The sequence below is a fragment of the Platalea leucorodia genome (assembly GCF_965183815.1).
Source record: "Platalea leucorodia genome assembly, chromosome: 3".
In the NCBI taxonomy this organism is placed as follows: Eukaryota; Metazoa; Chordata; class Aves; order Pelecaniformes; family Threskiornithidae; genus Platalea; species Platalea leucorodia.
In genome coordinates, this window is record NC_138825.1 from 8,566,566 (window position 1) to 8,593,044 (window position 26,479).

A 26,479-nucleotide genomic window follows, 5' to 3' on the forward strand; every position below is an offset into this window, starting at 1 on the left:
CTGAGAGAAAAACAGAGACATTTTTGATCCTAAAATGTGTACAGGTGCAGCTGTAGAGTGTAACCTCCTCCTATATCTGTGGCTGCACGCACAGATGTGCACATACACATGCAGCGTCCTCCCCCACGCTGCAGGAGAGGGAAGGGTCCTTTAGGGAACTTGGTGGGTCCTTCTAGTTTGCTGGGAAGGCCGGGCTTTTTTTGCTTCTCAAAGAATCCATAAAAAAGGGTGTAAAGTTGCCAGAAAGCATCAACAGACTCTTGTTTTATTGTGGTTTTGGATGTGGCGAGGCTTGTGGTCACTTCTCCAAGCAATGCGTGTCCATATTTTTGCTCCATTTGACTTCTGTGGGCAGAGCTGTCTCTGGTCGGCGGTGGCTGTGTGTCGGTGGAGCTCGGCTGCCGCAGAGGGGTGCAGCTCCCAGCTCTGCTGTGCGGTTTGTGGGACTTTCAGCAGCTTTTCATCGTTTCCGCGCTGCGGTGACGGTGCAGTCTGTAAGCACCCGCCTGCCCCAGCCTCCCGTGGAGCTCTCCTAGACCATTAGTGGTCTAACTAACCCAAGATGCATTAACCCACCAATAAACTTAAAACTCACTAGATGCAAAGTGCTCTCAAATTCACTGAGAAAAAAACAAACAAACAAAACCCCACTGAACAAAAAGCAGGAGGAAATATTTTTGCTAGCTTCTTTGTATTAAGGTCAATGCTGCTCCTATTAAGACCAACAATGCTTTTATAACCAGCGGAGGGGTTTTTAGTTCATGAGATTTGGCTGTATCCTGGTAAAATCCTGGCGTTAATGACCGACTCTGGGTCCATTCCACTGCAAAACAGCCTGAGCCCTGTGAGCCCCGCAGAGCTCCAGAAGTTCACTGATCCTTATCAGGTGCAGCCAACAAAACTACTGGGAAAGTATCCCCCTCAAAATTAAATGGAGCCTGGCAAGGAGAGCAGGGCCCAAGGAAAAAAAAAATATATATTTAAAAAAAAAAAAAAATCAATGTACTCGCAGCCTTGAGCTGTGAAGCTGCCTACTAAGTGAACAAGCTCATGGAATTTAACTCCCTTCTTCCTGTGTTGTGGCGCTCTTAATTTTGGGGTTCTTTGATCCACCTATTCATAGCTGTGAAGCGAGCAGAATTTAATCAGGTTCTGACAGGGGATGGTTGATTTTAACACTGGCCTCCAAAAAAGAGCTGTCAATCAAGGATGAGCTCTAATACCTTCAACTTGCAGCTCCTTTAAACTTCTGCTGTAGTCGAGCGGTGCTTGGTCGGCTGTGGAGGAGCCAGGCACCTACAAAAGGCGCTGGGGGCTCCCCGGGCACGCTTGAGGAGGGAGTCCCTGGGGGCTACTCCCTGCCCTCTATAAAGGGGCGGCGTGAAACGTCTAATCAAATTGGCATTTCCTAGCCACATGAGAGGAGAGATTTCCTCTTTGAATAAGGAGCGGCTTTCATAAGTGTGCATCCCACAAGGCCTGCTGAGCTTTTGTGAGCCAGCAGGCAAGGCAGGTTTGGAGTCACTTGGATTAAACCTTTCCTTATTGTAGCTGGAACGGGAACAGTGAGGACAAGGGTTACTTTCCATACCTAATTTCGAGTTATTTTAGCTAGGGATGTTAGATAAAATAGTCAATGACTGGCAGGATGATGGAATATGGTTTAATTTCAGATTTACTATCTGCCAACACATGCCATTCAATCAGATAAACACAGGATTTCAGCTGTCATCACAATATCTTACGCATACTTAAAAATAGAGCACTTTTTCTCACACCAAGAAGAAATTGAACAGGTTTATATATAGGATGTATACAGTAGGGGGCTAGAAATTTTGAAATAGTCTGCCGTTTCTAGAGAGATTCCCTATCTTTAAATTAAGGAATTGTATTAGAAGTAGTAGAAATTCTCAGGATTGCAGAAGTTTTATCATTGTCAACTCCACAGAAGAAATAAAAGTAAAGGGAACACCTTGAGAAGTTGAACTGTATAAAAAGAGGGAAATGTCTGTATTATTTACAGCAGATGATGCGAGACTATATAGAGAGCAAGATGACTCAGAACTTCTCTGCGTGGGAATGTAATCCCTCCTCTGGTTTATAAGTTTCCATCCTTGCTCTTTTGTCTGTCCTGGTTTGCATATTGGGCCTATCACTGTAATGTGTGAATATCTGCTTCACTCGGGAGGCGGAGATAGAAGATGACAATCTAGCATCACCCCAGCGCTATCCTAAACAAATTTTCATAATAAATGTAATTTAAGCGTTCACTATCTAAAGCTTCCCTCCTGAAAACACACAACTTTACTTAGGTGGAAACTCTCATATAGGTAAAACGTGGCACTACTTGCCACTGGTGCTCTATGTTATAAATTTGTGAGTACATAGATGGGTATGGCTTTTTGGCTTGAACACTTATTTGGGTTGTTTATTATATCCCTCGTGAAGAGTAGCTGATGACACAGTCCAGCACATTTTTAAGGTCTAGCCTGGTTCGTTCACGAGGGATGCACAGAACAGCTTGTTTCTGTGAACATCGTATGAGCAGACAGCAACAGGCAGTTTTCTTGCTCACGAATCTGCCGATATGCTTCCCCGGCAAGCAGCGTCCGCCCAGGCTCTGCCCTGCTGCTTTCTTTCCTGCTCACAAGCCTCTTTCTTCCTTAACACCCACGTAACCTGTACCTTCAGTCTCATATTTCCTATCTAGTTTGCTCTTCCAGGTTTTCTAGTCAGCTTTGATTCAGAGATCTCCTTGTTAGCAACTACTAGCATTTTCTAGCATAACTGATTATTGCCTGCTCTCGTTCCCTTCTGTATTCTACCAGGCTGCTCCAAAATGAGCTCTGAAATGACGTCCTGAGCTGCTCAGCATAATGGTATCTTTGAAGCCAAGACTTGTACTTTGCTTCGAAGAGCAGCTCTAGCAAAAGGACAACATTTTCTACTGAAGATAAGGGAAAGAAGGCATTTTTTTGAGAGCGTTCCTCCCGCCGGTTTCCCTGCAGGGGGGAGGCTGGTGCTTTTTCTAACATGTGCAAAGGAGCTCTTGAGGAGCTCTGCTACGACAGATTGGCTCCTTGCCCATGGAGACACGAGGACAGCATAGCGCCAGCCAAGATACTGAATTTCCTATTGCTTGGGCTTCATCTCTTTCTGGTTAAGCTCTCATGCGCTTCAGAGAAAAACTTGATTATCGGGTTGCGGGTCCCTCAGCTCAGCTGTGAGGAGGGTCTTTTCAACTTCCACAGCTCCCTTCTGGAGCTGGGTTTTGGCTGCAGAGGCAATTTGTGCTGGGCTATGCAAACAGATAAAACAAAGAAATCACAAGGCTAGAGTGAAGTCCAGCGTGGGTGTTTTTCAGTCTTAAAGGCTTTGGAATTCTGTTTGGTTTTTATTTTGTTCGGCTTTTTCTTGGTCTCTTTTAGAAAAGCCTTTTCACATACTATGATCTCCCAAACAATTTATTTGAAAACATTGGTGGGTGGCGCATACATTATGGGCTGTGGTTTCATTGATATGCTCAGCCTTGCTAAGTAGATGGCATATTAAATGTTTTATTTACCCCGTGTGCTACCTGTCATCTAATCAGCTTTTGTTTTTGCTGCATTCTGCTTGTATTATAGCAAGAGTAAGTGGTTTCATGTAAATTAAAACCGCATGAAACCTTTTAAAGCCATTTTAAAATACTAAATGCTTTTGCAAATAGGTTTGTCGGACAAGGATTGGAAAGAGAGCTCTTTGCTTACCCATTTACTCTTTTGTATGCTTATTAGAGCCCCCCATGTGACTCTTTCATCAAGCTTTGCATCCCAGTATTCATCTAGAATGCCAGAAGTCATTTATACTGTGCTCAAGAGTGGTTTGCATAAACAGGAGGCAGTTAACAAAGAATTCAGTTGTGAGCTTCAGTTGCAAATGTTATTTTATAAATTACAATACAGATACACAGTAAAGTCAAAACATGCATCCCTGTGATGTTTTCTTGCTTGCCTGGAGCATAAAAGCATGTTGGCTTAAAAGTTTCTTTGCTTTTATTAACTTTTATTGCCAATGTTTATGGTTGCAATCATTTCACTGTGAAAAATTTTGTTTCTTACAGGTGGATCGTATCATCTTTTGCGTCTTTTTGGAGGTTGACTACAAAATTTTCAAGAAGAAAATGGGCGAGTTTTTCCCTCTAGGTAGGTATAGTAATCGAGTGCCATCTGACTTTAAAAAATGATGCAGCAAAAAGACAACAGTTGGCATCCTTTCTTCTTTCCCTGCCTAAGCCAAATATCAAAATGGGAACTTTCTTTAAAGATTAGCTGCACATAGACGCTCTGATCCTGGACAAATGCAGACATTTAAAATTTGTGAACCGGTAAAACTACTTGTGCTACTGCTTTTGCAAAATCAAGGCCTGCTTTTGTATGCTCAGTACAGCGAGTTTCTTCATTCTCTGCTGTTATCCATATCTCCTCCTGAAATCTGGTGCGTGGCACTGGCTGTCTTGACTCTGAGAGGAAAATGATTTGCACTAATGTGTATAGCTCCTAGTGTATATTGCTTTTCCATGCACTTTGTACATGCTTTGCTCTCTCATTAACGATGCTGGTAGGGTTTCTCTGGGTCTGAAAAGATACCACAGGGGTTAGAGCCCAACTGTGTCTGAATGAGAACTTTAAACTTGAGCTGTCCCTGTGCAAGAATGAATGGGAGAAAGATGGCTCTCGCCGGAGCACTTGGGAAATGTTAGCCATTCATCTTACGTTTCACACAAGAGGTTACTTTCTAGAATTTGAGAAAACCTGGTGGATACTAAATTTGTTAATCCCCCTCCCCCCATATGTCTGTGATTTATTTTTATCGTATATCATTAGAAATCTATGTTCTGTTTTTTTATCAACCCTAACCTTCTCCCATATTGTTTTCTGTGACATCAGTCCTGCTATATGTGACAAGATCCAGGTTTTAGTATTTTGTTTTATCACCCATTTCAGAAGCGGCAGTCACTTAAATACTCCCCATGCTGTCTGTCTGGTGGAAAGGGCCTTTGAGTAATAGGAAGCAGAGCTTTGGTGTGTTGTGTGTCTCCGTTAATTCTACAGGACTGTGTTGTCACAGTAGCCACAGCATTTTTTTCCTTTCGCTTTGGCTGGTAGTATGGAAATTGTGATGTTTCTGTCTCATCTCACTAGAACAAAGTTTTTTGTAGATGACTTTGTAATCTCCAGTTTGCAATGATTGGCAGCTGAAACTTAAAGACCTATTGAATAATTCAGGTAGCATAGAATGGTGTCTAACCGCTTAATAATATTTTTGTCTGGAGCACATTGAACATGCATTTCAAAGACTGCATTCATGTCTAATCCAGTCATTGTGTGATTTTATTTTTTTTGGCCATGTACCCCAACCCATAAGATAAAGTGGCAGTACCTTGCCTACTGTTGCTGGCTCTGTCCCTGCTCTTCAGATTAAGCAAGAGTAGACTACCGTGTCAATTTGTCAAGAAATTAGAGCATTAATACTCATCTTCATCATTAGGGTCTTTGAAATCATGGATTAAAGCCTGGTATTGTTGTTACAAATGTAAAGCCCACTTGGGTTTGAAAGCCTGAGAGACAAGAAGATGCTTCAGCGGTGAAGCGTGGCAAGCCCAGAGGGGAAAAGAGAGGAAGATGGGAGATTTATTTCTTTTGTGGGGTTTTCAAAACCCGACATTGTTGAACTCCTGTCTGCAGAGAACCTGTGTGGTCAGGTGTCATATTATATAAAGACTTATAATTGCATTACACCACATTATACAGCTGATCGGTTGTACCATAGTTTTAAAGTATGTTTATTCTCATGCATGGAAAGATTTTACAATTTTTTTGCTTGAACTAAAACTGAGAATTTGGTATGTGACCATAGAGAGGTGGTCGTAGTCGGGACCCTCTAAGGTGCAGCAAACCCAGTGGTTTGCAGGTATGTGACTGTGGAAAAGGTTGATCCAATGCTTTCCCAGACAGCTGTCCAGAGAAAGACATTTTAGTTCCCAGCAGCCACAATTTGGTATAGATTGCTAAAAGATCGTAGGACCCATTTTCATAGGCTCCTCGCTGCAATTTTCTCATAACTAATGATTCTGAATACCAGTTTTGATATGCCTTAATGATGCTGGTTTCCAGAAGGACCTGAGCACCTACTGGTTGGTGAGCTGGAGCTTTGAAAGGAACCAGCTTATCAGCTAAAACTTTATCCCTGACTCAGTGAAGGATTTCTTGTGGTTAGATCAGTAGTCAGTGATTCAGGAGATCTGATTTTAATGTCTGGTATAACCATGGACGTTTGGTATGCCCTTATAGGAGTCACTTAGATCTTCAACTTGTGAGGAGACAGGGAGAGACAGGAAAGATACGGCTACCCAAATGACTCTCCATTAGTGTCCCTGGAGAAATGATCAGTATCTGGATCCCTCTCCTGGAGGAGTGCCCTAATATAATATAATAATATACAGTCTCAGGCTTTCTTTGCTGTCTTGAATTGGCACTTTTCCACAAGGTACCACCACTTCAACAGATGTTAACTGAAGTGAGCCCCATCCTAAATTGTCTATAGCCTACTGGTGAAAACATCAGCTGAAGGTCTGGATGGTGGTCACCAGATGACCATCATGTCTGCTGTTTGTTCCTTTTTTCTGGTCTCTTGTGAATTGCCATCTGTATTTAACGTAGTAGACTTTGACGAGTTATCAGCAGACTCTCCTACTGTAGGGATATTCCATCTCTCTGCAGGACTGGTTTCTTGCACAGAGGACTCGGTCAACATGGCTCTGTGTCAAGGAATTAGCAACTGTCTTTACCTTTGGCAATAAATTCCTGATATTTAGACTGTGGAAGGAATGGCCAAAACTCTGGTGGTTTTGTTTTGTTTTTAAGTGACTCTATTAATGTAGTGAAATGAAAGTCTTTAAGGAGAGACTTGCCCTAAATTTGAATTGATAGGACACTATCTGAACGCTCACAGGAGTGAATAACGCTGAGATATTACTTTCAGCTTAGAGAAAAAACATCGAGACATTTTAAAAGTGTGTCTCGCATTCAGAAACATTATGAAATATATCTACTTTAATAGGCGTGGACAAAAATGCTTAGAAAGAAGAATATATTCATGGAGTTATATATATAAATAGTTATTACTTTAAACCCATGCATTAATAAATCCAAAAAGACATCCAAGTGCTTGAGCTAGTCAAGTGATAATGAAATGAAGCTAGAGTTACACCTCAGTGCATTAGAGTAAGTGGAATATAGATATAGGGAAATTGTTCCATTAGTTGAACCTATCATTAGGCCTATTTTGCGAGTGGAATGCCAAAGAAATTAGTCGCGTAATAGTACTGATATTAAGACAACTGCCAAGAGCCTTGTCAATTGCAAACTTTATATATATATAGGGGTAAGAGGCAGACTTCTAAGTAATTTCATATCTTAGGAGCGTAGCAAAGCTGTTCACTAACAGACCAGTTGTCACAGTCTCAGCATTTCTGATTCAATCTCAGTAATCAGTAGCTTGTACAGAACGTGAGCCAAAGCCAGCGTGCTCCAAGGGGGACTTGGGATCTCTTCCTAGTGGTTGTCCAGAAAAGCCCTAGTTTAGAAGGTTAAGGGTCCTGGTCCACGCAGAGTTTTCTGTCGAACCTCTGGGGTTTTGTGGAAAAGTTTTTGTACGTCCTGGTAGAAAAAGAGTGAGGGTGGAAGACTCTTTCTGTAAAACAACCAACCTTTTGTGCTTAAGATGGCTCACTGGTTTAACATATTAGGTGCGACAAACAGTAATTTTTTTTGTCTTTTTACCAATTGAGTCCTGTCTCCTAGTGGAATGAGATAGCCTAGCCATTCTCCCTTCATTCAGCTGTGTTGGGAAATTCTCTCTGCTTAATCCGAGAGAATGTCTTGCTACATATCTTTCATGCAAATAAAATATCCTTGCCTGCAGTCCTGGCTCAGATGTGTAGTTCTTACATCGCTGGATTCATTGCTACTAGTATTATGAGTGAGCTTTCCGGGAAAGGAGCTGATAGTCGTACCATTTTTTTCTCTTGGAATTCATTGTTTCTTCTAACAGAATTCAACATGAAGCCTAGATATGAGGCATTACTTTTATTGCCAAATATATATATTTATAAGATTGACTGGGAAATGGTATAAAAACAGTCCCCCTTGAAAAGCTAGATTTACCAACGTTTACCTTACAGTGATACGTACTTCTAGGATCCGATTCGTGGGAGTAAAATTAGGAGTATTTGTAAACAGTTGGCAGCTGGAGGCAAAAACACCTTTTTTTTTTTTTTTTCCTCCTGTTTACTGTGTATGCCTAGCTACTTAATATGTCAGATAGATAATCTTGTGAGGACCTTTGGCAAATGCTTATTTTTCATGGTGGCTGTTGTATATTATGAAAGTTTTATCTTAATTGTAAGGCTTAAAGTATTTCTAAATCTACCACCTGTTATCAGTGGATTGGAGAGGAGAATCATTTTTTCTGAAAATGTTCTTTAGACAAAAATAATGTTATAAAGGGTATGTACTGTGAAGCTGCAGCATTCAAGGTTATATTACATTCTTACTACTTTAAACAGAGTAACAAAATTACTTCACTAAAGCATCGCTAAAATTGTTAGAGAGAGGACAGGTTTGCACTTTTATTAGACCAATTGATAGATGGAAGATGCCAGCTTTTAGACTCCGTGTCCTTTCAGAGCTAATGAAAGGATGCTGAGCTGAAGAGCTTGTTCATTTTTTTGGAGCCATATCAGTTGGTGTTAGGAAAAAGAGAGACAAATTGCTTCATCTTGAAAAAACTTTCTCTCCCCTCTATTCCAGGTTATGACATTCAGTGCATTTTCTGCTTTTATCCTGGTTGATGAAAACACTGTCCCCCCCTACCCAAAGCATATGGATAAAAGCTACTGTCTTATATTAATCCTCCTGTTACTTTAGGAGGATGCACAACATCCTAGTTGTGCATAGATGTGCAAATATATTACAATTACAGAGGAAATTCATTGTTAAGAGATCTACCAGGCTTGGAATCAAATTGGAAACTGTCTAAATGGCTGAATGAAGGGCTTTGTATTAAAAAGGCCGATCCCTGCACTAATACGTGAGTGAACTCTTAAGCAGAAATTGTAATTTCTGTGCTGGTATTGAGAAGCATCGCCCTCTCCACTTAATATGGCAGACTTCACTGGGGCTGAAGCGGTCCTTAGTGTGAGCAAAGGAATCATAAGTTAGCCCTTAGTAAGTAATCCTGCATCAAATGGGTAATTCGTTTGATAAATTTAGCCTCTCTATTTGCATTTGCAGTGTTCATGAGCCGATTCGTTTCTTTAATTCATCATCTGAATGTATTCCACAAAATATTTTTCATGGGCTTTATTTTACTGTGTGGATAGGTGCCAAGTGGTTTACTGGAAGTACCCGATATCCTTTATCTGGGATTTCACCTGGGTGGTGATTTGCCTCGTAAGTCAGGAGGCTCTGGTTTTTCTGACTGGTCCAGGCAGGCGTGCAAAGGCCGCCCGGGCTTGGAGCCCCCCAGAAATGGACATAAGGGAGTAAGATTTGGGGGAGTTTGAAATCCCTTTGCCCTTCTCCTCCTGATCAATGAGGGCCATCCTGAAGGTTTTGGTTGCAGCTACTTTTCCCATCTCTGTGCAGAGTTTTCAGGTTGTCATGTTCACAGCTGATAACCGCCTGTGTTTTCACAGGTGTGAACTAGAGGCAGTCAGACTGTCATCTCCCTTTCTTCACTGCTTTCCCTCACAAAGCTTTCAAGGCACTGTGGATGGACTGGGTCCCTGCCAATGACATGGAGCCTAAATTTGTGTCCAGACACTTGCTGTGGGTACATGAACATGCCTGGGGCTGAGTAGAAGCTGGGACAGAGCTGGAGTGACCGGTCACAGCAGCAGCAGCAGATTGGGATGTGGTGTCACAGTCTTTGGCCTGTGCCCTGGTTGTGGGCAGGATCACCTGCAACCCAGGCCTGTTTGCTGGAAGGAGTGAAACGAGTCTCGCTTCCCTGACCCCACAGCTCTGATGGAGCTGCAATCCCTGCTATTGTATTGGGACGCTCAGGGGACTCTCTGGTTTCTCTGGCTTGCGAAACTTTTGATTTGTCACTTGGAGATCCTGCTTGGTGAATGTGCAATGAGATGGTGCATGGCCATGTATCCCTTTCCTTTCCAGGGCTGTGTATCAAGCTGTTGAGAGCGTACCAGGGTACCACTCGGTATTTATGCATTCACAGCCATCCGGCCTGCTCTGGACTCCATGCCAACACTTAATGTTCCCCCCCAGATTGGAAATCTGGGGGGGGGAGTCTTGTGTTCAGGCAGAGACGAGTGAGGATTTCTCGGTGGGTGGAAGGCAGCAGTGGTGTTGGAGAAGCTGTGGCACACTGACAGTTTCACATGGACGTGAAATGCTCTCTGCACCCCTTTGAGCTGTCCTTATATTGGAGGATGTGATCCTCAGATGTCTTCTGCAAGGCCCCTTGCTGAAGGACTTAATTCAAAACAGCTGGGGAGAAGTGCAGCCCCGCTGTCTCCCGTGATGGTTCCTTGTCCCTCAGCAGCGGAGGCTTCAGAGGAAGCACTGCCCATACGGGGAAGCTGGAGGAGCCTGTGCACCAGAATAGGATGCTGGCTTTTCTCTAGTTCTCTCTCACAGCACCTACAGATCCTGATAAAGTGTGCTCCAACGTAAATAGGATGGTGTAAAAATTGTTCTCAATCCAAAAGTTTACTATAGCCATAATGCTTAAAATATCTGTCCATTTCAAAATGTGTCTGAATCAACTTACCTCATAAAATCTCAAGATAACTAGAAGCTAAAGGTGTTCGTAAAACTGTGAAACAATTTTTTTCTATGGCATTTTGTCTTCATTTGCCATGGCAGTGACAGTGCCAGTCCTACCACTCACTGGGGTTGTCTGTCTTAGCCCCTTTTGCCAGTGTCTCAATGCAGTGCAGCAGGATGAACAAGCGGCAGCTCAGGCGTGGTGCTTGGGAGGCCGCGTATGTAATTGATGGCTCAGATACTATTTTCAGCACCTTAAGAGATATGCAGACCAAGAGAGGGTTCCTAGCACCTTCTAAAATGGCAGTGGGTTTCCAGTACCTAATAAAAAGTTAATGGGCAGTTTCTTGCTTCAGTTTGAATCATAATAAAACTTCCCAGTATGATCCCTTCTGAATTATTTCCTGGCTGACTGCCGACAGACCGTTGCTCTTTGTGTTGCAAGTATTGGTCACCTCAAAATTTAGGCTTGGATCCTCTGGCTGTACATGGTTCGAGAGAGGCTTGTGATATTGGCTGCTGTGTGGTCTGGAAAATTGTTTGCCTCCTCATTCCTGATAGTAGCAATGGCACTGCTTGGAGCAGGGTATGGACAGACAATCGGACCACAAGCTACTAAAGCGCTGTTGTCAGAAGCTTTTGCTTTGCTAAGAGGAGCCTCCTTTTCTTTGCTCCAGCAGCATCTTGTAGACATGTTCCTTGTCTCCTTCTGTGAGACTGCTGATGGAGGCTGCAGTCAATCCAGAAGTCAGGGGAAATGGCTCTTTTTACGTATTTGTCCACTCACTCCAAATCCCTAAGCTCTCCGGCTCCTGGGAGATGCCTGGATAGGGGCTGCATTGAAACGGTGAAGTGGCAGGCAATGAGGATGCCCTTGAAGGCACAGGGGTCATGCAGTTGCAAGGACCAGGCTGCTGCATGTGTTAGCAGAGTGGGAGAGCACAGGGAAGATGATGAGTGCAGTAATTAGAGAGGTGAATATGGAGCAATTATTTATCATCTCTTGTAACACAAGAAGTGCAAGGTGTCCCAGGAAATGATGAATCAGGATGAAAACAAGCAAAAGGAAGTAGTTTTTCATCTGACACATAGTTAAAGTGCAAGAATGCTTGCTATGAGGTGCCACAGAGCCTCTAGGTCTTGAATATAGTTAAAAAGGGGATTAGCTTGACCAACAGAGGAGCGGTCCAACAGTGGCTATTAATCACCATGGTCTATATGTAATCTTAGCCTCAGGGAGAAAGGCTGGTAGGGGGAGGGAGATGTATTGCTGTGCTGTTCTGTTCTGCACTCAGTCCTTCGCACGCAGATGCCTGGCACCAGAAGGTGAACAAACAGAAGCTTTTTCTGTATATAATACCTTATGTGAATACGTCTTTGATCAGGGATCTTTTCTTCCTGCTGTGTCGCATGTTGTGGCATCCCATGCAAAGCATTCCAAATGCACTTTATGTCATGCTCAAAAATAGCCTGTCCTCTCTGGTCACTGACACTGAGTCACTTCATGTGCCCCAGTGTTTCTAATTGCAAAGGATGCAGTTAGATTTGTGTTTGTCTCATTTGATTGCCGCTGCCCTAGGTTACTGATGAGATTTTGTTAGAAGCTTGTATTTAGAAATGTGTCAACACATGCAAAACATACCATTTTGTGTGTGACTGCGACATTAGCATACATGTGGGTGAGAAATCCACTTTAGCACTTGTGTAAACAAAACTCAGTTGTTTTCCGTATTTTAGGGCAGGGAGGAAATAAGGAAGTTTTGCAATAGGTTCTTTTTAAAAAAAATGATGTCTGTTTTCCCAAGGAGTGCCTCATTCCTTTTGTGTAAGGTCGAAGCATCTGGGAAATAGAAATCCAAATCTGATCCTGGCTGAGAGCACCATTTCCTGCACTGGAACAATGTTGTCCAGTTCACCCGCAGTGGGAACGGCAGCTACCACGTAGCCTTTATATGCAGCTGAGGTTCATACCAGTATATGTATTTTACAGCGGATCAAGTGATACGGTACATAAAAGAAGCCATCTATGTGGTGACAAAAAAAAAAACAGTGCCTAACTTCTTAGGAGGTTGGTACTAAGGATTTCTATTTGATATGGCTTCAAAAGCTACAAACACATTTTACATTCAGTGAGACTCCGGTGTTGTGGGACTGGTGTAACTAAGCAACACAGGAAGAAAAACTGTACCAGTGCTGCAGTAAGGCCAGGATGTACGGAGTGTATCAGTGGAAGTTTCTTTATAATCAGACTAAAAAAAATTTGATTAACCTTGCTTAGTGTCAGGTGGAGGTTTATATAGTGCCTGTTGCTCTGTATGCAGGATTGCGTGATTAAAGGATACAAATGTTCAGAACTAGAAGTCCTATTTCTGCTTCCAAAGCAGAAGAATGTGCTTTTTTGTTAAGGATCTTTTTGTTTTACCTTTTCTTTTTTTCTTCTTCCTCTTACGAGCACTGAGGATGATGGAAAGCTTTATGGAAAATATAATTTTTTACAAGTAGATGTGAAAAGAGTCAGGCCTTGGTTTAGTTGATCTCATCTGGCAGTGATTTCCAAATCTGCTTTTCCTCAAAGAAAACGTTCCCATCTTCTGTGCTATTGGTCAGTCTGTTGTATTATCCCAGTGGAGAACCGAGTTGGAGGGATCGGAACAACCCAAAATGCTCCTAGGTTATTGTGAGCCTCGTGTATGTTTGGGCTTCATCAAACCCTAGGGTCTTCTTGTGTGGTTTACTGTGCTACAAAAACGTCAAGTCTTCTAGGCTGAGATGGACACACACCCTGTACACTATTGTAAAGCTCCTGCTGGGTAGCAGCAGGGGTCATAAACAATCAAAAAGTGATTTTTAAATTACCAAGGACTGAAAATAGACGTGAGAGACATGATTAGAAAGCTCTCTAAGGAGGTTAAGATGATGACATAGATAGGTGGGTGAAGCTTTGGGACAAAGTTTTGGAAAGACAAGTGTGGTGGAGAGAAATACAGAGAGTGAGAACTCACTTGGTCTTTTCAGCTGCTGGAAACTTGACATTATCATGGTTTAGACAGTTTGCATCAGGCGGGTACCCTGGCCCACACTGCTGCCCACTCCAAGACTGAACACGAGAAGCTTTTCGTTTGAGCCAGCAGAGGCTGCCCCAAAATAGGATCCATCTTCCTCAGTGTTGCGAGACTGTTGTGCCGCACATCCTCTGTCAATGCGGTGGAAACTGTACAGGCAAATCATGAAGTACCTGCTAGGCAAATGCTTGAGGGCAGGAACTTTTTCAGCTGGACCACTGGTTTTGTACAGTAAATAAGCTCAATGGGATGGCTGCAGCTGTCAATGCTAAAAGGTTTTACGTTTGGTTTTTTTTTTTTTGTTTTGATTTTTTTTTTATCATACTGCATCAGCAGAATCACACGGTCTTCAACCTCCTGTACAGCTCTGCCCATCTCATTGCTGTGTTTGCCAGTGCGTGTGTATACAGGCTGCGGAGGAGAGTTTGGTCTGGTCCCACAGTGCCCTCCCAGCCCCTCCCGTGGTTATGGTCAGTACATGGAGCCGCGCTTGCAAGGAGGAGCAGACTGAGACACATGGGTTGGCTGGAAATAAAGAAATGTCTGGAAATCAGGAAAGAGCAGAAAGCACTGAGAAAAAGAAGAAATCCTGAAGGATGAGACAAGGCAGCCGAGGAAAGGTTAGAGGAAGGCAGGGAGGAGCTAGCAGCATGCAGGGCTGTTGGGGGAGCGCTGGCAGCCCAGAGTGCAGGCCCTGAATGCAGATGAAACAGCAGCCTCCTGCAGCGGGGAGCTGGCTCTTGTGTAAGAGCTCTTCAATGCATGCACGGTTAAAAATAAAAGGTGTTTGTATAGCATTGACTCTCTGCATGCTAACATGAAGAAGAATGCAAATAGAAGTGTGAGCAACAAGGAGGAGGCTGTTTAATGGCTTTGAGGATTAGCAGCGGTATTTAGAGCCTTTCACCTCTCTGTTCCTAACATAAATCTTAACACAGATTGATGGTTTTAGCCATCTGGCTTGTGTTTGCTTGTGTGCAACAACTAGTGAGACAGAGAAAGAACCTGACCAGCAAGGCAAAAGAAAAAAAAGTATGTGATAGAAGAAGGCATCTTCTTCTCCAGTGTCGGTTAGAGCAGGTATGGTGCAATTCTGTTTCACAAAGCTCAGCAGGTAACAAGGGAAAGGGGAATGAAAGAGTAACAGGCATCACTTGGTACATGACTCTACCAGGGAGCCTGTGACTTATACAAATGCGTATGCTGTGAGCAACTTGCTTCCAAATGCAAAGCTCTGTGATCTTTAGAGATGTAGTTAGCCGAGAGAGCACGAGAGTTAGAGGGCGAGTTTCAATCATAGGTTGACTTTCAACTGTAAATTATTTTATACTTGACTGGAAACTGTTCTCCCATACATCACCCATCTAATACCCTGATTTTATATACTGTAGTCCAACTTATAAGCTAGAAAATTTTGCACTCTCAAGCGTATGACGTATTTTGAATTAGATGGCTTCTTTGTATCCTAAGCCTTTTAAATACCAATGCAAGTTTTCTTGGGGGTGAGCTGGCCCTGGCAGGGAGTCACTGTCAGTTTTCCTCTCACTCCAGGCTGCAAGGCCTGTCATTCCTTTTCCAGCAAGGTCATCTCGGTAGAGCTTCCCAAAATCCAGGGCTTTAATGGGGAAGCCATGTGACAGGTTGCTGTTCTGCGTCTCCAGACAAAAGAGTAACCAAGAGTGGGTACATGCATGCACATGCTATAGCGTGTTTTCCTAGTTAGTTATTTTTCAACAGCTCTGGAGTAAGGGTGAGAGTTACAGAGGATCTCACCTCTGGTCTTTTCAAATAGGGGAGTTTGGGTGAGAAATATTGATGATGTGTCTTTAAGGAAATGTTTACTGGTGTCAAAGATTCGCTCTCGGGTTCTTCTGTGGTTTTACTCAAGTTTGCTCTGGGATTGACTGTCTGTGGTGCATATTTCAAACCAAAGCAAACCTCTAGAAGGCTTCCTCTAGATGGGGTAAAAAAATGTATAGGGAACATTAGGAAAAAAAAACAAAAAAACAAAACACAACAAAAAAACCCCTATGTATTACAAATGCAATTTATAGCAATCTTGGCACTGATTTTGCTTTATATTAGGCATGCAGAGCTTCAGTAAAAATGTTTTTACTTGCTTTTACTTCTTCAGGACCTAGTAACCAAGAAACTGTCTGTAATATCATTCTTTTGGGGGGAAAGTGAATGAATTTTGGATACAGATTTCCAAAACACTGTTTTTTGTCTCAAATAATTGGTTTTGGCATAGAGCTCTGACAACTAAACATGGTGTTTATCATTTCAGCCAGCTACGCCAAGGTCAGTGAAAGAGACCGCTTTATATTTGACAGGGAAGCACTTCCACCAGATGCATTAATAGTGTGAGACTAAGAATTATAGACACATGAAGTGATTGAGGAGTGCTGTGTGCCAAAGTGAAACTCAGATTCAGATCTAGATTGGGGTAGAATTTTCAAAGGCACTACAGTGACCTGGAGACCACGTCACCAAGCGGTTGGGAGCCCAACTCCCATTTTCAGAAATTACGTAAGGACTTCACTGCCTTTCAGTGAGACTTAGGTTCCTTTTCCCAGGAAAAACAGCCTTTAATTCACAATTAGTTCACAAAAGCAGTCTTTGCCTCTTCATAATTATATTGCGTAATGACTTCACTACTTTTTAATAACATCAGATTTCTTGTCTGTGTCCATTATCACCAGCTTAGAAGCTATTCTCTTGCTTTGGGAATTCCATATTCCAAGTCACTTACAGAACTATAATTAAGAACTTCCGCAGACGACCAGGTGATATATGTATGTTAAGATATTATATTCTGCTGATTTACTATCAAGTCTTAGATTAATTTGAAATTTTATCACGCTGGCTTCATTATAAATGTTTCCATGGAAAGAACATGTTATTGGAAACTGAATAATTAATAATGTCTGTGTTAACCAAATGTTTTCTGAGTGGTTTGTTTAAAAACGTCAGGACTCCAGTTGAAAATCCTGGCTCTGTTGAAGTCAGTCAGAATTCCCATTGCCTTTAACAAGATTTTTCATTTTTTTCAAAAATTATTTGTCAAAGCTCCTTAAAGTTTCTGTATACAAATTTATATTTGTACGGTAGGGATCCATGTGCCTTTTTGATCTCCAAAACAATTGTTTGCAGAATAAGGAGAACGGAAGTAAAATGCGCAGTCACTCTTCAGTCCCGATCCTTTGGGCCAGACTAAAGCGTACTCATGAGAAACGTAGCCTGCTCTCGTTTAGTGGCTTCTGAAAGTCCTGCCCTCCAGATCATGTCTGAACGAGATGGACGGGGGAGAAGGACGGATACAGATCCATCTACTGTAGATTCACAAGCATCCGTGAAAATTCTCACACTAGTGATTTTAATGTTTATAGCAAACAAAATTGCCAGTGGAGGCTTCTGTTATTAACCAATTGTTCTGTTCTCATGCTACTTAAAATAAAGTTTCAGGCTCCAAATCTTGATGAAACCAGAGCTTAATCCTCATAGCATGGGTCACAGCATTTGGATCTCAGCAGAGTTTATAGTGTAAAGATCTGACCCTGTAAATTAGGACCTAAATACTACCATTAGTTTCCATTACCATTGATCATAATATTGCAAAACTCCTTTGGGTTCAAATGGTGGTCATAATACGCACATATGCAAGTTTGAAAGATGTTAAGCTTTAGACAGAAATTGTAGGCTTGCTACAGAATTTGCACGTGCCCAAATCCATTTAAAAGGGTATGAATGGAGTCTGTATGAATTAGGAACATAGTTGACAAACTTCTGTGCTCAATGAGCTCTCCATTAGATGATTAAGGCTCTGGAACATTGAATGACCTAGGTGTTAACTAAGGCTGATAATTTTTTTTTCCCATCAAAACAACTTGCGGTAAGAAATTCCTTTGTTACCAAAATGCAACTTTTTGCAAAAGGAATCTGCTTTCTTCATCTATCATCTTAATAATTACAAGTGTTTAATTCTTGGCTAGCCCAAGTTTGGTCTTAAACCAAAGTCCTGTCTGGCAAAAAAAATAACTTCTTTATGTGGTATGATTTCTGGATAACTAGTTCTCCTCTTAACATAGCCAGCTGTTCCCAGGCAACAAAGCAAACTGAAACTTGACAAGTAAACCAAAAACTCTGCTAGAAAAGAGAATGCGATTTCATGTTTTCTGCGATTGCAGAATTCTGTAAATTATGTAGAATTTTATTCCCTGTCTTTATTCCCTGCATTTCCTCTATCTGGTAGTAGTGTAACAGTCTAGTATCAAAACCTTCTTTTCCCATCCACCTCCAGATCTCACTGCAAAATGTTTAATGGGAGGAGGCAAACTAAGATATGGGCAATTTGAGACATGGAATAGTTCATTTTAGATGTTTCCTGGTATTCTTATTAATCATTTTCTTTCAATTTTTCTGACAGATGATGCTAATGAAGAAGGGACTCCGCTGTGTGAAGAGACAGGTGAGTAAACAGTATTTTATGATAAAATATATCACTTCTCTGAAGCATCAACCAAACGGAAAGAATTCTTGAAACTATTTGCCTTGGTTGTGATAAGCAGTGCCAATCATTTTTTGCCAATGTTATGGCAGTCATCTCTAATTTTTAACATAACATAGGGTAAACCATCCCTAATAATAAATAGTACGCAGTAAGAATGGCTGAGACTATCTTTTTAATGGCATAATCTGTTATGAGCCTCTGGGTGATACTCGGTTGCTGTTTATTAATAACTAGTTTGAACATGAATGGGAAATAACTAAAATTCTGCGGTCTCTCTGTCTGTAAAAAGGTGTGAATACATCAATTCTTGAGTCATTTGCAATTCTGATTATTGGCCATGATTTGTTTGCAATGAAAATGGTAGCAAAACTCTCCATCAAACACTCAAATACATTGAACTTGATTGGACAATATTTCAGAGGACTTTTTTCCTGGTCCTCCTAGTTTGCTGTTTAAAACAAGTGTCAATGTTTAGGGTTTCTGGATGTGGATAGACTCGAAATGGAAATGATGGTTAGGTATGAAGGAAAGAAAGGCCTGAGGAACAAGAAAAGGAGAGGACAGAGGATTAGATATCCCCCATGAGGGCAAAAGCTTCCAGTCAGAAGACTTCTGCTAGGTTTTTTTTTGTAGAGAGCTTTATCCACTTAATCTTCTCAGTCAGGTTTTGTAACAAGCTTCCACCACAGCACACCATGTTACTTTCCCTGCTGACCTTCTCCTAGAGGTTCTCAGTGGACATCATCTGTTCCATAAAAGACTTACGTGCAGTGAAGGACCTCCTTTTATATGCGGTGTATCTCCCCCTACTCTTCTTCTCTGCCTCTCCTTCCTAACCAGCTAGTACCCATCCGTGACAGTGCACCAGGCATGTGCACTGTCCCCCAGGTCTCTGTGACCCTGATCCCATCATAGCCCAGCGACTGCGCAGAAACTTCCAGTTCTTGTCTTTACGAAAAGATAGGGGATCAGAGAGGAGAGCCACACGGAGAAAGGCAGAGAGATACCAGCCAGAAAACAGAGGTAAAAGCTTTTGAAGCAGTATGTTGGCTGCTTAAATTGGCAAGATTGTCCTAAAGACAAATGGATTATGATGATTTATGCAACCAGATAATTAGCTTAGAAATTAGAAGTTCTTGAAGAATGGTGTATATGCATAGATGTGAAAACATGGATATACACAGATAGATATGTGTTACACTGATGGATTAGCGCATTCTTTTATGGCTGTTCTGGCCTGTTGATTTTATTATACATAATTATAATTACTTTTTGATGTCAAGATTACTGGATAGGAACTTCTAGAAATTTTAATACAATTAGTGTGATTGATATAGTTGTACATACATACATAAAAGTAGAAAAATAAAGACTGTCATTATACAACAAACATTTGCCAAAGATTATCCTACAGTTGAATTTGCAGTATTCATCTAACATTTCCAGTTTCATTTTTTACAGTTATCATGGCATGTATACTTTTATAAGCCCAATTATTTTGCATTTTTTCTCTTGTTGCTTTTATGGAGATTATGCAAATTACTTTTTTAAAAAGCATTTTAAATTAGAATTAAAAGGAAGTACATTTCCACCTAATAGCTGGTCTCGTCTTTCTTGCCTTGTATCCTTCACAGCTTCATTAATTTGGGTGAAGCTACATAGCTGCTCTGAGAAATTATCACTGAATTAAGTCATTTGAGGAAGATATTTCCCTACTTGCCTCTTTCTTTGTGTATATGAGATAGATGAGATCATAGCTTCCCTCACAGGTTTGCCTGTAGGGTGCTATGAGCTTCAACAGCACGTACTTCGTTATTTCTTCATCACCTGGAGATATTTTGGGAATCAGTGCATTGATTGTCAGCAATCAATACCTACATGGCTGAAGAGAAGTATCTTTTGTATATCTGCTCCAGTAGTGGGGCAGATATACAAAAGTTATGCCCTTTTGACCTATATGTGTATGGACTTTTTAACGATTGTAGGATGTGTTTGTGGGAACTATAAACACGTATGTAATTTCTGCATTGAGGGGAGCTTTCATTTTTACACACAGCTTTTTATCAGTTTGAAGGATATCTACTTTTTACTGTTCTAAGGGAAAAATAGAGTAGCAACTTCTAGTCACCACTTCAAGATATTAATTGAATTAATCATTCTTCATTCTACTTGACTTCATGGGTCATGACTCCAGCAGATGGAGTCAGCAGTTGGCACCAGTATTGATGACCCTGTTTTTTGGAGCTGTCCATATCCAGTCTGCTTTAGGGTTATTTCTCCAATTCCTGTGCTTAAGGGAAGAAAAAAAAAAAAAAAAAAAAAAAAGGAAAAAAGAAATGTTGGATTCCTGGAGATCACATTACAGACTACACACGTGTAGGACCTTTGGCAGAGATTCAAATATTCTAAATTTCACCTAAATTCCTGTGCCTCTGACTTCCTATTGGCTAAGTGTTGCTGGGGGCCAATACCAAACCAATAGAAAAAGACGGAGAAGTACAGGGACACAAATGAGATGTAGACTCATTGTATCTCTACCAATTTCCGTTTGAAGAATGTAGTTGAATGAGGTGGAGGTTACAGAGTTGGTCCTAATTTAAACCTGGTGGCAAGAATTAGAGGGGAAAAAACCTGATCCTGGTTTGGCGTCAGCTGAAGTCTATGGGAATATGTCCATTGATTTCACTGCACACCAGGTTAGGCCTTGGGAACAGCTAGAGAATTAGCCGGGAGTAAGAAATAACAGATGACCGAATGTGTGTATTATTGAGTGATGGATACATTATGAAAGTAATCTGTCTTGTGTTTCTACCACCCTGAAGTGCAAATATCTCATTACATGCAGAAAGGCCTTTCTTTCTATGATTTCTCTTCAAAATAAATAAGGGAATATCTTAATTATATCTGCCAGATAATCTCCATTAATATCTACATTAATACTATAAAATCAACAAGCATAAATGATCGTTTTAGCGAGTTAATCACATAACGTCATTGCATATATTGGATATACTAGAATACGAAAAACATTTAAAAATAAAAATAACCTCATCTTATTAAATATACACACTCAAGGCCACTCTTCTAATGGCGTTTAACTCACAGGATTTTAACCCATCAATTTGTTATTCTGGATGCTGTATCTTGTAGCTGTTGCCGACTTAACGGCACCATTTAATTCAAAGCACTTTGATGTTATCAGATGTCATACAGTTTGCTGTTAGAATGGCTTGAGTCAAAAGGGCAGATATAGTAATAGCAGGTACAGCCCTGTGTGGTTCTACATCTCAGCTTTCCTTTATGAATGATTTCCTACATAAGCAAAGAGAAGGACCAGGTGACCTAATAGTCTTGTCTACCTTTAACTGCAGTAATTTAACACTGCAGAGTCATGATGCTTAATATTTTAAGCTCCATTAAGGGAAGATTATTCTAAACTTTAACTTCTGAACGACTTTGCTTTTATACCCATAGATTCACATATCCATGCACAGAAGCATGCAAAATAAGCCCTAATACTGCCATAATTGTGTGCGCAATTGTAGTGATTGCATGTGGAAATTATAGAAGCATGTGCTATTATGAGAAGCACTGTCCAGATTCCTACACAATAGTATCACATTATTATGCACTGACATAAGTTAATTCTCTTACCATTAAAAAAAAAAAAAAAACACAACAAAAAACACCACAAAAAACAAAACAAACAAACAAAAAAACCCAACAACAAAAAAACACAGAAAAGAGTTTCAGTTCTGAATCTGTATTCTCCCTCAGCCTGTTCAGCTTCACTTTCTACCAGGTACCAAAAACTTTTGACCTCGCCTGTATGAATGTTGCCACACTACTGTCTTTCATTTCCCATCTAATTGTTGTTCATAATAAATGCCCTGCTGGTTATCTCTGCCCTGCAAGAGAGATCTAGACAAATCGGAGAGCTGGGTAATCAGGAACCGTATGAAGTTTAACAAGGGCAAGTGCTGGATTTTGCACCTTGGGCAGGGCGACCCTGGATGTCCATACAGACTGGGGAACGAGAGGCTGGAGAGCAGCCCCACGGAGAGGGATCTTGGGGTTCTGGTCGACGGCAAGTTGAACATGAGCCAACAGTGTGCCCTGGCAGCCAGGAGGGCCAACCGTGTCCTGGGGTGCATCAAGCACTGTATCACTAGCCAGTTGAGGAGGTGATTGTCCCACTCTACTCTGCACTGGTGCGGCCTCATCTTGAGTACTGTGTGCGGTTTTGGGCGCCACAGTACAAAAAGGATACGACGCTACTAGAGAGTGCCCAGAGGAGAGCCACAAAGATGGTGAGGGGTTTAGAGGGGAAGCCGTATGAGGAGCAGCTGAAGTCACTCGGTCTGTTCAGCCTGGAGAAGAGGAGACTGAGGGGAGACCTCATCGCGGCCTACAGCTTCCTCACAAGGGGAAGAGGAGGGGCAGGCGCTGATCTCTTCTCCCTGACAACTAATGATAGAACCTGAAGGAAGAGCAGGAAGATATGCCAGGGGAGGTTTAGGTTGGACATTAGGAACAGGTTCTTCACCCAGAGGGTGGTGGAGCACTGGAACAGGCTCCTCGGGGAGGTAGTCATGGTGCCAAGACTGACAACATTTAAGAAGCATTTGGACAACTCCCTCAGACATATGGTGTGATTTTTGGGGTGGTCCTATGCAGGGACAGGAGTTGGACTCGATGATCCTTGTGGGTCCCTTCCAACTCAGGACATTCTATGATTCTATGATCCCGTTTCTATCCTGAGCATCCTAGTTAACCACCTATTCGTTACTCAGAAGCCACAGCCAGCTAGGATGGCAGGACCAAGGATCTCGTTCACACTAACAGGGGAAGCCCTATTATAAACAATGCTGTATAAATATAGAATTTCTTTGTATGTTCCACTGTGTGCACACTCTTATACTTGGACACTTTTTTTTGGAGGGAGACTTTTTCTTTTTTTTCTGAGATGAAAATAGCAATCACTTGTAACCAGGGAGATTTGGAAGTTGTGAGGGATTTTGGGAATAGCTTACTTGGAGACACACTGTGAGATTTAAGTGGCTTGTTGACCCTCTGAATTAGCCTATAAAGAAGAATCATTTCTCCCAGTGTTAGAGCTCAGAAACCTTTTTGCACTGATGATCACGATTAGAAAAGCTTTTAATACGATCAGTTCAGACACCTGTCTAGGTGTGCTGTTTCTAAATGGAAATTTGCAGGCAAAAAGTCTGTAATATTTGGCTAACTGTTCTGAAAGACATACATACTGTTGGAGAGCAGAAAGGGTTAAGAGTTGTATTTTGACCGTAATAAAAAGACATTATTTTGAAGCCTGCACAAATCCTTTTCTGTCTCTGGAATGAGGGAAATCAGCTAAAAAGCAGTGAAATTGTGATTGAAATCTTGTTCTCCTGGGACAGTGCCTCTACGTCCTTTTGTGAGCATTTTAAGGTTCTTTATAGAGTGCAAAAAGATCATTTCTTTAGAGACAGTAACAGTTCTGACTTCTCTGAATGTAAGCCTCCTCCCTCTCCATCTTTGTGCTGTCAATTAAGATGTTGGTTATATTATCTAATGTATTCAGATACTCCTGAAAGACCTGGCTGGACATTTGCACTTAAGCTTGATTGACATTTGACTTGTGGGACTGGAGGAAGTGTCACAGATGGTTAGATGATAAAATTCATCACTAGAGGGGTGGCTGTTGATTGAAACACTCCTATTGATTCGATTCCCTGATGTGAATCCTTGTCAACCAAAAAAGGGAACGTAGCAGGTAGTTCAGAGTGGCATTAAAACCAAAGAAGCCATACGTCAATATGGTCCACTATAAATATTCAAGTTATTTTTTAAAAGAATGGGAGAGCGTTGGCAGGAATCAATCTTTAAAAGCCTGGTTATTTTCAGGATCTCTCTTTTGTATTGAAGTTTGTGTTGAACTCTATCACCATTGCTCCTGAGTAACCCTTTTAAAGGGTTGACAAAGTGTGTCTTTATTTGGCAGTTTTTGTCTTTATTTTTCCCCACAGTATTTCTTGTGGTTACTCCTACATTCTCACCGCTCCAGAAGTAAATTCGTCTTAGTGCTCGAAAACTCTGGTTTTCCTCAAAGTATTGTATTTGAATTTCAAATTCAGATGAGCAAATATGATGCCATGACACATGACATGTCCTATGTTAAGTGCTGCCAGGGAAGGTCTACCTCCTGATACCAAGCCAAACCTCAAAGCGTGTTCTGCTTCGCAGTAACTCGCTTTATTTACTGATCACTAAGGGCCCTTCATGTTCTGAACTATATGGAGTTCCAGAATGAAACGGAAATTCCATTCTAGAAGAAATTTTTAAGAACAATATTCAGTTTGGCTTTTTTGGGTAATGCTCATTCCTTAAAATTAAGCAAATGAGATGGAATTTAATTACTCAAATACAGATCTTCATTTTGGAATTTTTGTTGACGTTTTGAGCTGTTGCTTTACATAAATTCCTGCCAGCTTCCCAATCTGTGGCTCTTCTTTTTGGACGTAAGTGCAGTAGAATAACCAGTTTTCCAGGAGGGCAGACAGAGAACGTTTCTAAGTTTCCTGGCCTCCGTGCAAAGCCAACGATTCACTCCCTTTTTGTCTCTTGAACAAACACAATATTCTCCTTGACCCTGTAAGTTCCTTTTCCACATCCTTGCTTACTTCTTTCATACCTCCTGTTTGGAAACTTTTAGCATTGTAGTTCTAGCTATATGTAGTTGTGGAAGGCTAGGAAATAAAAGGATAGCATCTACAGCTCTTAGCAGAGCCGAGTCCTTTATGAGAACTGGGCATCTGATTGCTGAGAGCTGTTTAAAAATCCAGCGACATACAGAGTAGATGATTGTGTGGGGTATGTATGACAGCAGAAGAGACGGGTGTTTTCAGAAGACTTAAGCAATTTATAATACACACGTAGATAGCTTTTTTTCCCATTTGCTAATTAGCTAATTAGTTTGAGGTAATACCATGATTCTTATTTTCTCACAGCATGGCAATAGGGGTAAATCAAGCAAGGTCATATGTCTTCCTAAATTTTCTGCTTACAAGTGGTCAAGGTTTCTTTCCAGCACGCACAAAAGTGTGTTTTCTTTAGGCTTCTCCTTCATCCAAGCCCTCAGCTGGCCACAGGGAATCTGGAGGCTTGACAGAAAGTCAAATGATAGAAAGTCATTTTCCCATCACGGTTGAATAGATTCAATAGGCTCAATGAATTGAGTTTTAATTGTCTGCCATTCTCTGCTTTCGTGGTTAAGCAACAATGTTTGAAGAATGTTTTAATTAGTGAACCTGCTTTCATTAAATGTCTTAATTTACAAATACTTTTTATGATTAATTTCCAGCTTGGTCTCCCTTTTGTACTAACAGCCTTTATGTGCTACCAGCTCGTGCCTTGAGGTCTATCTTAGCAAACAAACAGTAATTTCATCCTTTATGTTAAGGTGACAGGATATCTTGAAAATGTTGTAGAAAAAGTTCATCATTTTTAAAGTTTAATCAACTGATATTAGACACTGTGAACTTCAGTCCCTACAAATAGGGGAGATCTTAAACTTCACTGCCCTCAGTTACTGTTTTTACTTAGGAGGTTTTCCTTTTCCTCCATCTTCCTGTTGCTTCCTGGCTAAAAGGTTGGAATGGATTTTTTCAATGAGAACATTTCTATCTCGTAAAGTTTTCATCTGCTTAACTTTACTTCACTATCAAACTTGCTTCCCTACCTTTCATTTCATTACTAATTTCAGTCAATATTCATTTGTTACTGTGTTATAACATTGAATGGAGAATTGAGCTGAGAGGGAAAAATCATTTCATTCAGATTATTTCTCCCCAGTTCCATAATGCAGTATAACATATATTTTGTTAAAAACTACAAATTAAAACATTATTATTTTTTTTTATGTCTGAAGAGATTAAGAGCTTGTGACAAAGCAGGTTATTCTAGTGTGAGCTTTCTTCACTGCTGTCATGTGAAAGTTAGGGAAAGTCCAGTCCACGCTGAAAGATGCCTATTATGACTCTTATAACAGATGACGCAGTAATTAATTTTAATGA

The 26,479-nt window shown here is 41.1% G+C and overlaps 1 protein-coding gene across 1 annotated transcript in view; it reads left to right on the forward strand.

Moving 5' to 3' along the window:
• Window positions 1-26,479, forward strand: part of MACROD2 (mono-ADP ribosylhydrolase 2) — an 890,030-nt gene that overhangs the window by 798,660 nt on the left and 64,891 nt on the right. The window contains exons 9-10 of the mRNA XM_082306167.1: window positions 4,103-4,184; window positions 18,321-18,362. Coding sequence (XP_082162293.1) covers window positions 4,103-4,184; window positions 18,321-18,362 — 124 coding nt within the window. The remainder of the gene's footprint in view (window positions 1-4,102; window positions 4,185-18,320; window positions 18,363-26,479) is intronic.